Source organism: Aphelocoma coerulescens, chromosome 4, assembly GCF_041296385.1.
Source record: "Aphelocoma coerulescens isolate FSJ_1873_10779 chromosome 4, UR_Acoe_1.0, whole genome shotgun sequence".
In the NCBI taxonomy this organism is placed as follows: domain Eukaryota; kingdom Metazoa; phylum Chordata; class Aves; order Passeriformes; family Corvidae; genus Aphelocoma; species Aphelocoma coerulescens.
This window is the reverse complement of record NC_091017.1, coordinates 61,840,932-61,855,677: the sequence shown is the minus strand read 5'-3', so window position 1 is coordinate 61,855,677 and position 14,746 is coordinate 61,840,932. Positions and strand designations below refer to the sequence as shown.

Genomic DNA, 14,746 nt, shown 5'->3' with positions numbered 1-14,746 from the left:
AAGCTCAGCAAACACTCATCTATCCTTTCTCTTCTTAAAGGACAACACAGCCACAAATTCCCTCTTCCATTGAAATAACTGAATCAGGCCCATCTTGTCAAGCACAGATGACAGCAGATGCTAATTATCCTCAAGGTAGGAAATTCTTTGCACAGCTGGGTATTTCCTTACTTAGAAGGACCCCTTTTCTACACAACTACATAGCTCTGTTGGACAAAAAAAAAAAAGCCGATTTTCCTTTCAAATCATGTCAAATTTTGGCATCTGCAACACTCCTTACAAAAGGTTTCGCAGTACAACACTCCATTCCAAAAAAAATGCTTCATCTCACTCGTTTTGAAAACACCTCCTGCCAGCTTTATTTAATGTTCCCCACTTCTAAACAGTGAAACACTTAGTAATCAATCCACTTAACCTCTTTTTACCATGTGCAATCATATACAAAACTAGATGTCTCTTTGCAGATGTAAAATCTATGTTTTACTTAATTATTCTTTACACAAAAGCCATTTGTACCACCTTAATAATTTCTGAGTTCTTTCCAGCTTTATTACACTAAAAAAAAATGTGAGGTAAGACCACCAGAACTGAAATAGTACTTGACACGCAGACAAGTCACAAATCTACAGACTAGAATAATGATGTTCTGTTTCTACCATTTCCCTAGCAATTTCTAAGATATGATCTCCCTTCATCACTTGTGCTAAGAATCTAAGATTTCTGGTCAGCTTAATGCCCATCATCTTATATAAGACAGGAGTGTTTTAGCCCTCAATACATTCTTCATTTTTTTACAATGTGCTGTTGCTGCCATTTTATTGCCCAATTACTTTCACAAACTTCTTCCAAAATTCTTCACTTTATCCTCATCCTTATTACACCAATCAACTCACCCACCTATATCAACCCCTTACTCACACTGTTTTACAGGTCATTAAAAAATAAGTTGTGCATTACAGGTCTCTATGACTCCACCGAGAAGGATAACCATTTACTTCCACACCCTCTTCTTATCCTTTAGCAAGTCAGCTGCTGATCTGATGATCCTCGATTTAAGACTGACATACTCTTTTCATTAAATGCCTTTGGCAAGGGACAGACACACCTTTTAGAAAGGCATGTCTCATTATAACAGCTGGATCAACCTTGCAAATATTTTGCTGATTCCGAAGAACTCCAAAGGACTGCAGGGAAGAGCTTCTCATTACAGAAGATGTAAGTTTTCCATGGTACCTTTATCAAGGTATCCAATACATTTATTATAAACTCTAGTGATTTGTTCAACACAAACATCAGACTTGGAACTATGCAGATGGTGGTGCACTTATAAAAACGTGCATTTGTTATCATCCAGTCCTCAAAAATCAAGTTCATTCTAAGCAAGACTTCAGACATTTCATCCTTGAGTTCTTCTAAAAGCTCTTCAGTCACACCATCTTGTCCTGGAAATTTATTCCCTCTGTCACATTGTTCCACAACTTCTGCTACAGTCACTTCAATTTCAGACAGGTCCTTTATCAAATGCATCCTTCATATCCAACATGTCCCTGCACTTCTTCACTTACACCAACTACATCTTCAGGCTGGATAACTACTTCTGCACTTAAGGGTGCCACTATGAGATTTCTCCTCAGTCCACTACATCTTTCAGATGTCCTTTACAACAGCCATAAACCAAATACACATACATCCCCCTCTTTCCTCCAGTGCACAGAATTTACTATATAATGACAATGATCAATACTTCAAAACACACAATCACTAAGATAAAACTAAAATACAGAAATAGCAATCTACGAAAACAGCACCATTTTGACACAACTCTGTATTACATTAAGTAGTTTTCTTCTCCAGGTTTCTCAAAGACTGCCTCAAGTCTCTGAATTTTAGACAAATACAGAGTAGGTATTTTTTGTGTAAAAGTTCTGGCTTTGACTCAATCTCTCTCTTTCATCTCATAGAAAGTGAGTCAAGACACCTGAATAAACTGAAAATCCTTCCATTTCCAGCCTGATGGTAGGAAGGTTTGAAAATTCTTGAAGTTAACGTTGAATCATTCAACAAAGGTAACAAGTCCTGATTCCTTCTTCTCACCTTCCGATCATATTATGTATTTCTGCAGCTCATCTCAAGTCATGCCTGGTGCCCTCTGCTCTACAAGCAGCAAACGTTAAACTACATGTTTGCCCAGGGCATCTCCCAGGAGATTAATTTTTGTCAACTACACAAGTATGACCAATATAGTATACTAGACAGTCAGATAATACCAGGTAAGACTGATCATAAGAATGGTGGAAAGGAAGAAGGGGAAAAACATACTTAAAAGTATACTGAGAAATTGCTATTTTATTGCTAAAATGCCTGTAACATCTACTAGAGTGTCAGCTAATAGCATTTGCTCTTGTGAGAATATAGCTCTGTAGTCCAACACATTAAGCTACCTCACAGGAAGAAAATAAGGAAAATTGTCCCTTGCCTGCAGCTGTGATAACCTAGATGAACAAATGAAACAGTGCTGTTTTTTAAAAACAGACACAGAAACCAAGGAAGCCTGGGTAGTCTTAAAAAATGTACAAGTATTTCAAGGAATCTTCCCATCAAGAATGGCACAACATTTAACAGAAAACCAGTATACACATTTGCAAGAGTGCAAGTTTGGTGGTAATAATAATAATTACCATCTAAAAATTGGAATGCCCACAAAACTAGTAAAATTTAACCTGAAGCATTAAAATTATACATCCTAAAGTCTTTGAAACTACTTCCATTTCTACTCAAAGAGAAAAAGTTTACAACCTAAACAGTAAGTATTATTTGTAAAAATGGTAGGTACCAGATACATCCAGTAAACCAAATAAAGAATACCTTTATTTCAACATCCTTCCTGGTTTCAGAAACGTATGCATGAAGAAGAATAGTAATAATATATAAAGAATTAAATGAAGGAGCTTATGAAAAGCATTAATAGTTAATGCAAACTGAACATAAGGCATAACAGCAGCAGCAAGAAAAAAATTTCAGACCAATTCCAGACTTCTGGAGAAATTAAGGAAAGAAACCCATGAGGTTCACAAGTGAATGTTGATCTAAGCCAACACAAGCAAGCAAGCAAATTACAATCTTTGGTAGCACAGAAATTAATGTGTATCTTAGTTACAATTTACTTCATCTTCATATTTACTGGCTTACCTGTATTTCTTCCAGAAAAAAGTTATTAAAAATGGAGCCTGAACCACTTCAAAAGTAGCTATAACTGACTGAACTAAATACAAACTAAATAAAATAACTGTTCTGTAAGAGAAAAAAAAATTAGTTTCCTGACATCACCTATAAAATAACAGGCCTAAAGTAGATGCCTTTGAATATCTGGGTACCAGGTAAATTTCTCTCTTGAGCGTGATTTACAAATTACAGTCAGATTGATTTAGTATTTTCTCTGCAGAGGCTGTTAGTTGCTCAACCATAAAGGTTTAGTACAATAAATGATAGATTTTACAACACTCCATATAATCTAAAACACTTCATCACACAAAAATGTTGTCTAATCTTAAAAAAATGCAGTTAAAACTTGCTATTAATATATAGTCTGTACATTATCTGAACTATTAAGAGATGTGGCACAAGAAGACAAAACACAATAAAGCATTCACCTCGAAGTAGAAGTTTTATAGTCACTTTCAGAGTTTCTGTGCATTAATGCACAACGAAATGCTGGACTATTATGTACCACTTAGAGAATATTATTTCTGATCAATATTATCTCCAAGTTACTAGTTTAAGACCATAATTTTTCTAAAGAGACAATTCTGAAAATATGCTAATTTTTCCATCATTAAGAAGTCTAAAGAGAAAACACTAGAGAGCTACCATTGAGATGAGAGCTCCACTCATCCCCATTTTGTTCAACTCTTTAACAAATGACTTTGAAACATAAATGATGTCACTCAAGATTTCATGAAGGGGTTTCCATAGCCCAATGTTATTGTTACTCCATATTTCTTATGAGCTACATAAGAGATTTTTATTTTCTTTTCTTTTAAATGATCAACAACACCTGCTTGGAAGAAATGCACTTTGCTTGAAAAACACCTACATACCAGAAAATAAAATGTGGAACACGGGCAATGTTAGTTCCTGTGTTAAGAAAACATGGCCACGGGAATTAACACAAAAAACTTGGAAGAAGAAGCAGCTGAAAAGTAGGTTCTAGAAAGAATTACGGTCTCAAGTCACCTTACAACAAAGCATTTCCCTCTTCCTCTGACTGAGAAGAAGAGCTGTAGAGAGACAAAGAGGTGACCTGAAACAATGCACCTCCAGAAAAAGAAAGTACCAACCCCCTCAACCCCCCCCCAAACTCTCCCCGGCTTTTTACCTATTCCAAGAACATTGCTGAAATGTTTCTTTGTCGAATATAGCTTGGATCAGAAAGTCCATTTTCCATTTCACTCCATAAACAAGAAGAAGACTTTGGCAAAACTGAAAAGAAACTCAACTGTGACTCTTAACTTATTGGCGAGATCCTTTAGTAGTAGATGCCCAGCATGCAACATATAAATGCAGTCAAACCCAGTCTGTCCTTTGTACTATGAAGAATTTTAGCAACAGATACTAAAGATGATGTACTAACTTTTCTTTCTCATACAGAGTGGGAAAAAAAAATAGCTGGATCATTTTTTGCCATTAAAATGAGGTAATAAGCACTAAGTGGAAAAAATTTTGTTCTGTGAAACAATTTTGGCTTGCCAGCTATAAAACAACCACTGCTAAGACAGCAGTCAACTAGGCAGGAATTTAGAATGCATCTCCTAACATCACAAATGAATCCTAATCCAGAGGATATCATTAAAACACACACACATTGTCTAACACTATTACCAAATAGTGAAAACGGCCACCAAGAAGCCTGTATGAAGACTGGGAGACCGTGTAACTGCTAGCTGAATGTTGAAGTAGCTTCCAAAAGACATTTTAAAAGACTCAAATGGAGAGCCAGGAAACAGATAATAAATCATATCAATTCATGATGACTGCATACCCTAAGGACTGGGAAAGTGGCCACCAGCAAAAGTCGGATTAAAATAACCATCTGCGAACAACCGAGAAAAATGCTTTCTGCTGAAAGTTGTGAACATGCAAAAAGAAACACATTCTTCAAAGTTTATCTTGTAGAAACTGTGATTTAACAAGGATATAAACCCAGTATTTTTCAACAGTTAATATTTTGCCTTCTAGTGAGTTACTGGTGTCAAAGGGAAAGAAACCCAGTAATAGACTGAACAGAACACAAACAATACTTGCTTAAAAGTGACTCTAAAATGAAAGCATTCCACAAGCTTTATTCAGAGAAAGAACTATGAATCATTCCAAAACTCTAATGAAAGGAGACAGTATTTTCCATTTCAACAAAAATATTATAATTGAGGAAGCTTAGCAATGAAACATTTGCAAAATAAAGTTTGCAACAGAGAAAAGTTTTCCTGCAATGTTTCATTATTATGCATATTAAACAATATTAAAATTGTAAACTAAACCACTCAGAAGTAATGAAATTACAGAATTAAAACTGTATCTATTTATACTGCTCCATTTTTTAACTGTTAATGTGCTAAATTCAAATAATTTAATGAGGAATCTTTATTTTTCCTACACAATCCCTGGATCATTCAAGCAGCAATGCTCACTATGCACCGCCATTAAAGAATACTTTTCTTGATATTCAGTATGTGACAACATGCTTTATTTATTGCTTTTCATTAAAAACATTCTGCTCTTAAGGAGAGAAATTATTTCTAGTGAAACACAGTGCCAATCACTAGAGCAACTCAGCAAGTTTTCTATGTAAAAGTACTGAATAAAAATCATCTTAGAAAAGGACAGAACTGAGGGGCAAAATAGCATGGAAGAATGAGTAGCAATGTTGCTGAAAATCATACTACTTTCAGAAGACATTCTTGTGAAATTACAAAATTACCAACCAAACCTTTCTTTCTTTCTTGTACTTATCCCAGGTTCAAAAGCCGACCAAGAAGAAAATTCAGAGGACACAACTTCACCCGATTTCTTCCAACACTAACTCTGTGTTGCCATTTCTAAAGCCAATAAAAAGCACTGGAAGGCTAACCCTTGTGACCACTGCATTCTAGGAAGCTTCCTCCAAGTTCTCTCCCCTCTGCTTCTATCTGTAGCACCTGCATTATTTTAAGATATTATGATCAACTTCTGTAATAACTGCCCTGTTTTACTACCTTCTGCTCCCTCCTGGGTTTCCCACTTAGTCACCAGATGTACACTTCTTTTGATTCCCCCGGCTTGCAGTTCAGTGCAAGTTTACCTGACCCCAAAAACCTCCATACATACATACAAGAGAGTAACTTGCTTCACACAGAAGACTGCACATGGATGTCTTGCCAGCCACTCCTAACTTTAGCTGCTACAACAGATAAATTAATGAATTCTCTGTGTCATCACAGTAGTACTAATTGGAGTACAGACTGTCACACCCAGTCTCACATGTATTCACACTTCCTATCAGGTGTACCTGCTCTCTAGAAAGTGCTTTGCCTACACACGTTAACAAGCACTTCCTGTCAACTGCTGGCACACAAGGATACATTCACAAAAATTCATATCCTAATCCTACAGAACTAAACAGGTTTTGGATAGCTTAGCTCCCTGAACTGACTAGGCATGGAGCCAGACAAATGCTAGTACTGCAGCCAGGGAGGGGAGGGGAAAAAACCCACAAACATCCACATAGTGAGACACTGGGAGGGGAAGGTATGAACACACCAGTTCCAGTTTAGGCTACAGTTTTACAGACAGATAGATACTGATCCAACATTGCCCACTCAGAGGGTGAGATCTCTCCTCAGCCCTTGCATCTCATCATCCCTATGTCAGAAGCAGGAAGAAAGGGTTGAAGGGGATCTCCAGCACACAGCTGTAAAGTCAGGTCACCACAATCCACAGAAACATCAATGAGCCCATCAACACACAAATTTGAGTATTGCTTTAAATTCCTCTTAACACCAGAGGCTGTTATCCTAAAATAACAGCTTGAGATATTGGAATAAGTTGTCCGGAATATCAGACAGGACACTTTTAGAAATCTACGCGTAACTTGCAAAAACTCTGCCTGGTACTAAGTTTCAAGGTAAAACACACTCTGTAACAACATGGGCAAACTAATAAGGAGTCCTTGTATCTGACAGAAATAGCTCAGGTGGAAACAGCGCATCATGAGGATGTTACATCACTACCATTCTTTATACTACCCATCTTTTCTTACTGGCATACAGACACTAATCCTGTCTCTAGTGATTTTGGAGGTAGTTGCTGAACTTCCAAGAATTTTGCTCATCTCACATCAAGCCAGTTTACACTCAGCCTTCAGTATCATATTTGGTCTGCCTTCATTCTCTCTTAAGTTTTCTGATCTCCCAACTCCATAACTGACACATCCATTTAAAAATACTCAAACTTCATCCCAACTCCCAGCAACAGCTTCTGCCTCTTAATCCAATCTTCCTGCCTTTATTCACTCTGTACCCAGGCTCTAACCTCCCTCCCCCTACCTCAAAGCACCTTCTTCTCCCTAGATTGAACTGATGTAGCAGACGGCACAGACTGTACTCTTACACAAAGCGCCTGAAGACAGCACAGCCCCTCAACCACCTGGAGTCTGGATGAATCCTAGAACACACTGTCCAGTTCAGACAGAACTGTGGAATTAAAGTGCCTATTTCTTAAACATCTTTAATCAGTTTGCATTTATTATGTTTGGGTTTTTTCCCCCAAAAGAAGCTCGTAGTTGGTCTGTCTTACCAAAAAGGTCAGCTTCCTCCTCCAGAAGTGACAACTCGGCAGCCCACCCAAAACTGGCTGAGCAGCTTGGATCACGCACGCAACCAAAGCAGGTCTGCCCCTTGGGGACCTAAAAGCCCTGCACTGCAGTGCACTGGCATCCCACTCACTGCAGGGCAGCACTGCACTGCACCACTGCACATGCCCTGCGGCACTGCACAAGGAGAAGCCACAACACAGTGATCCACATAAACAGTAATTAATGGATATCATCTCTAGCACTTTAAGAGCAACAAGACATTGCAGTTTTCACTGCTAAACACCCAGTAAATACAAGGTGAAAATAAAATTCTCACCTATTTACTATGTAAAGACTAGAGACATTTAACAGATTATATAGATTTTCAAAATCAGAATTTAAAATACACTGTTTATCTCACTACAGAAAGCAAAACGCATGAAAACATACTTTATGTGACATTTTTAAATTTAAAACAGTTTATTATCACTGATGAAAAGAAATGCTCAACTGTTTTTAATCTTTATGGATTAACAATTAGTACAAAAATGCATTTAAACTGAGTAGACTCAAAAATTATAGACTGTAATGGTAAAGGTAGACTACATAAGGCAGTAATGACAAATCCATGAACCTGCAACATATCTGGCCCATGCAAAGTACATATGGGAACCATTAAATTCTGAAAAACCTAAACTTGCAGCTCCATAGTTGTTTTAAACTACAAAAATAACCTCTGAAACACGAGCAAACTGCAAGCAATGAGACATAAGAAGTTATTAGTTCTTCATCACCGCAGCACAAATTCTAGTTTAATTTTTTTACTCTTGGCATTAAATAAAAATAAAAATTCTAGTATTTTGCAGTTCTGAAGCAAACCCAGGAATACTACTGATCAATAAAAGACAACAATAAAATAAAAAAGTATTAATTGTGAAGATTAAGACATCTTCCTGAGGCTAGATACAGCCTAAGACATTCAACATTTAATAGTCACTTTAGGGTTAATTAAAGGGTTAATGAACACATGCTTTTTTGCGTATCTTTTTAGGAACAAAGGTATTGGGCAATTTTGCATTAATATAGCAGCTCTGAGAACTAAAAAAAAAAAAAAAAGGTTCCACTACAAAAATTTGTATTTGCTCTCCAGAATTTTGCAGCACTTAGCTCTGTCCTTCTCTGCTATTTTCAACTCGACAGTAACCAATACATAGCTCTAATTCAAAACCTGAGCCCCAGGCTTGTAACAACTGCTACAGTTGTATCTATGGTACAGAAGCCATATTTCTAGTTCTCTCACGTATTTAATCAAAAGTACAGTAATCTCATTGTGAAAGGCACATAAAAAAACTTAAAAATGCCTATATAGAAAAGTTTTTTTTTTAATTAAAAAGAAGTATGAATCAATACAATAATTGAATGCAATATTGAATGAAGACTATTGCCAGTTACAAAACCACCATGTATGTTAAAGTCATTACTGCAACACTTCATGAAATAGGAAAACACTATTCAATCTTGTCAGTGTATCCCAGTGGACACATATAAACCATGTAACATGATGTCTTCCAAAGTTGAATAGTTTTTCAGATAGAACTAAATATTGAAATTTAGAAAAGAACACTCTTCATACTGTGATGTCAGAATTTTCTTGCAATGCTCAAATACATACAAAAGTGTACACAGTAAGAGAATACTGTGTGTACTCAATATCCTATAACAAGCTCTCAGCAGTGAATCCATGTTGGAAAAGTACGTACAGAAAGGCACAAAACTGGTTATCTTCTCAACAAAATCTGCTAGAAGTATAGAACACAAGCCCATCAGTAAATGACACACTATTGATTTTCAGGAGACAGATGTCACTGATAAAAAGGCATGTACATGTACTTGTGAATTACTACACTGTGGCTATAGTTCTCAAATACTAGCTCTGTACTGCCTTGTGGTCATATGTAAAATGCATTTTGCGTAGCCTGCGTATCCACTGGTCAAAGAAATTTTTAAGTTTTAATGGGTATTATTAGCACTTTGTACCTTCAAAAATGTTATCACTGCCCAAATTATTAGTACTGATCACTTAAACAGTCTAAAATTGACTGTTCAAAAAAAAAAAAACAACCCACCAAAAAAACCCAACCAAACAAAAAACCGCCAAACCAACAGCCATCAAGAGTACCATCAAGTTAGTAAATAGAAATGCACTGTAAAAGAGGCAAACTTCCAGAGAGGACATTTACCTTACACACCACTCAGATAATTACAACGTAACTGCACATTGCTATACAAGTGGCTTCTTACAATATGAGTGACATTTTGCTTTGAAACTTTTGAAATATTAAATTTGTGGCATAAATGAAGAAATTGCACAGATATTTGGAAGTCCAAGTAAGTATGCCTTAGAGCTGCTTAATCGATGTAGTTTGATATGATTTTATTTAGAACTGGACAAAAACGGTAACATTTTAAGATGTTTCCTAACAGCAACCCAGTTAAGCACATCTTTGAAAAGCACTGAACATAAATCCAGGCAAATGCTTTGGCTTGTAAATCCTAACACTTTTTTAAGTGCAAACAGTGGTACTTCTATGCTCCTATTAGGATATGCGCTTAAGCAAAGATGTTTGCAGAGCAGTAAGCCTCCTGATTCAGAAATGCAGTTATTTACTGAATATATATGCTTTTCCTTTGCTTATTCAGATTCCTGTTCCAATAACATATGTAACAGGTAAATAGTATTCTCAACAAATAATAAGCTTCACGGGCTTGTCTTCAGTGGACTTACACATTCTCTTCAAAACACAAAGCAATGGCTAATAGCCAACAAGTTCAAACAAGTATCCACCATCATCATTTGAGTTTGCATCAAGAAACGCAACAGCAACAGATATTTTATCTCAGACTTCTATTACAGTGCATTCCTTATTTAAATTTGCATCATGGCAATGGCTTCAGTATCTACTGAAATAAAGAGCATGGCAGACAAGCCACAGTTACATTCACCCTGTTTTGGTATCCTCAAACCAAAAGCATCTCATCTGGCTGCTTAACCTACAAAGGTCAAAGCCATCTATGGTGTTCATGTAGATACACCCTTCATTTGCACCCAAACCAGTTGTTATTATATAATGCTAGGGAAAAAGTCACTTCCTTAGCTATAAATGAACTTGAATTCACCTTGGAATTTGACTTAAGTGCCCCATAAAGCAACAGCTAGTTCTACCTCGATTGTAAAGGAAAACCAATTTACAGTACTGCCAGAAATCCTAAACCTTACTCTCCCATAAACATGTCTCCATACTTTAAAACTTCTCTTCCTGTGTCTGCTTTTTTCCCTCAATCATGAAACAAACTTACTGTATCTCTTATCAATTGAAATCAAGTTAGGATTTTTTTTTCTGAATTGCAACTGAAGAATCTCACCACACTGACCTAAATTACTGGGACAATAACATGTTTTGTGGCAAACACAGCCCAAGGCATTTCGTAAATTAAGTGACCTTGCCCAACTTATATCATCATTAACCACTAACTACAATGGTGTGCAAGAATGAAGGAACCTGGCCAGCACCGTCAGATGCTGCTCGCTTATACTAAATTCCACTATTTCTCTTATTTTCTCACTTTTTAGAGACTATTGTCCTCAAAAATATTTCACTGGGAAAAAAAAAGGTAAATGCTAAAGGCACAGTAGCTAATCAGCTGAAAATCTAAGAGGTTGCCCAGTGATAAGAATGAAATCAGTATTTCCAAAATGCATATAATCACTTCGTTTGCATCATTCCTAACTCATTCAAAAAACAAAAAGTTATATCAAACTATATAGGTCATTGTATTTAAAACTTGTTTGTGCAAAATAGAGTCAACATAAAAAAAAATTAACTGAATTAAAATGCAGCTGATGTACACAACAGTGATCTATTTTCAGCTACATATTTCTGCAGTGATCCAATAATCCAAAAAGATCTAACAGAACTAGTACTTATCTCAATAGATGAATCCCACAAGAACCAAGATTCAAGACAACTCAGGGCAGTTTGTCTCTAATCAGACAACTATTCACCAAGTGCTGCAATTTTAAGTATCAGCTTGGGGAAAAAAATGTAATTTTTGGCAAAAGATTAGGTAACAATTAATCCAGGCACTACTAATCAACATGTTAGTGAAGTGGCATTTGGCAACAAACCCCACAGATCACCATTCTATCCAGATTAACATGGATTTGGTAAAAATAATAATAAAATAAAATTGAAAAAAAACCCAAACATAACAAACCAAAAACTCTCAGAGAATGCAAAGTCACATCTCCAGACTCAACAAACTTGAAAGATTCTGAACTCGAACACAACTGTTAGTGTCCACTCTCTTGGAAAAAGCAAGTCATTGGTTTAATAATACTTGCCTATTATTCAAGCAAAATTTTAAAGTGTATGTTCATTTAGTTGGATCAACACAGTTAAGATATTTGTTACAAATAACAATGAAAAAATGGCATTGTTTCTTGCTATGTCTATTAAAAAGTTCAAACCAGAAAAATAAATGTTTCAAAAGTTGTTATGAACTTCAAAGGCTGGTTAATTGAAAGCTACTAATTAGTGTATGTAGATATGCTCTAGATATTGAAGCAGTACGAAAATCAAGATGAAAGATGAACTGTTCTTCCAAATTTTTCTGTCACTGCAATGATGAACAAAGATCCACTCACAGCAAGGCTGCTGTGTTTGGTATCTGCTTGTCTTTCACAGCAATCAGAGCTGTGATTCAAGTTTTTTGAACCAAAAGAACCCCACAGTGAACTTCAGCATATCAACCATAATAACATCTACTTATATCAAAATTTTTAAGGATAATACCATACTTGTAACATTTAATCAGCTGCAAAGCATTTGAGGCTAACAAAGACTAAACATATTTGTTGATCAAACTACTGTCACTTCTACTTTTTGCTTTGTTTTCTACTTCAGAAACTTCACATGGGAACATCTATAATCATTTCTCACAAGTCATTTAGAGATATTGTCTGAACCCTTGCAGACTTTCAAGCAAGAACAACTACTTCAGCCTTAATCAGCTCCCGTTTTTTGCTTTCCCTTTTCTCACAGGTCCGGGTCCATGCATCCACTGGGCTCACACCTCACTAAGACTTCTGGAAGGAAGACTTTCCTTGGTGTTTCAGTGCTGTCAGCATTCCCAAAAGCAGCAAATTGTTGTTCTCATGACAGTATATTCTGTACATTTTAAATGCCAGATTACTGGTAGATCTTTCCAATCTGTGATTTCCAGTTAAGTAGATAAATATCTCAAGCTAGACCCCATATTTCAGTTCCTTTTCATTGACTTTCTTGCACAATACTTGGCTGCACTTGAGTCTTCCCATGGTAGCACAGGTACAGTAAGCCTCTCTGAAGAAGGGGCAAGGGTTTCACTTTTGGGACCATCCACTGATGAGATCCAATGCTGAGGAAGATCTTGCCCCTGCCAGGGGGATTTGACCTGCTGATCTTGAGAGCTCCCTTCCAATCCAAACTATTCTATGAACTTCTTTGCTAAAGTGACCCGGTAATGTATCAGAAAGGAAAATAACTTGCAAAGCCTCTCTTTACATGTGCACACTTATGTCTAAGTAAGTGGCAACATGTTTTTTACTTTGGATTAAGTTGCATATCCTGTTTGAAACTTGTTACTCAAATGGATAAGCAAGGATTGCCTCCACACAAAAACAGCACGCCTACTGAGGGACGAAGGAGGGAGAGTTGGGGATGCTGTTCCACAGGGCGGGCGGCGGCGCGGGGGGAGCTCCAGGGGACGGTGCCGCTCCGCCGGTGAGTTACGCGACACTTCGCCCCCTTCTCAAATAACCATCCCGGGAAACTACCGGAAAACATGAAAAGCACATCCGCTCCGGGGGCTTTCTGCAGTAGTAGAGGGGAGTCACCTACGCTTCCACTCCCCCCTACCTCACCCCATTTTACCTCAGACCGGCGCTCCCACTCCCCCTCCGCCCCGTCCACGTCGCACCGAGGCTGCCCACCCCCCACGCAGGGACGGTACTCACAGGGTGACCGTCCGGTTGGGCAGCGCCTCGGGAGGCAGGACCTGAGCGAGCTCCAGGTTGCTACAAACCACCTTCACCTCCGCCGGGCCGCCGGCCGCCGCTTTGCCGGCGCTCTTGGGACGCCCGTCGTACTTACAGCCCGGGGGCAGCGCGGCACCGCCGCCGCCCAGCACCGCCAGCAGCAGGAGCGCGGGCATGAGCCGCGCCGGGCGGCGACGGCGGCGGGGCGGCAGGCGGCAGAGAGCGCGGCGGCCCGGGGGCAGCATGGCGGGGCCGTGCAGGACGCTGCTCCGCTCCTCCCGGCGACGGACGGGCCGGGCGGGAGAGGCCGGAGGGAGGGAGCGAGGGAGGGGGCCACGGTCCGCCCTGGCCTAGCCCCGCGGGGGCGGTGCCGCCGCCATGCGGTGCCGCGGGCGGGCGGGAGTCGCGGTGGCCGCGGCCGCCTTTGTGTGGCGCGGGTCGGGCCGAGCGCGGCGGCAGCAGCGCCGCCTCCCGCCGGGGCCGGACCCCGCGGCACCGAGCGCGCCCGCCGGGCCGCGGCCCCACTGCGCAAGCGCCGCGGTGGCCGCCGTGCCCCCCGCGCCTGCGCGGCGCCGGGCGGGGGCCGCGGCCGGAGGTGCCGGACCGAGGGAGCGTCTGTGCTGCTGATTCCTGCATGGATGGAGCCTGTGGGCCCGTACTTGCTGCGCAGCTGGCGGGCCGCGTGACTCTCCGTGGGCCCTCTCTTCTTCGATAAAGCGCTTTGGTTTCTCTCTCGTCTGTGTTCATAACTTGTCGCTTGCCCTCCTGCTCCAGTTCCTTACTCTTGCAGCGGGGACTGTTGCTGTTCATGCTCCATGGGGAAAAGATAATCCCCCTCCTGGGTG

At 39.4% G+C, this 14,746-nt stretch overlaps 1 protein-coding gene across 1 annotated transcript in view; it reads right to left on the bottom strand.

The window, feature by feature from the left end:
- Positions 1–14,309, bottom strand: part of ADGRA3 (adhesion G protein-coupled receptor A3) — a 57,659-nt gene extending 43,350 nt beyond the window's left edge. Inside the window, exon 1 of the mRNA XM_069014334.1 lies at positions 13,881–14,309. Within this exon, the coding sequence (XP_068870435.1) occupies positions 13,881–14,146 (266 nt within the window). The 5' untranslated portion in view covers positions 14,147–14,309. The remainder of the gene's footprint in view (positions 1–13,880) is intronic.
- Positions 14,310–14,746: the final 437 nt, after the last annotated feature.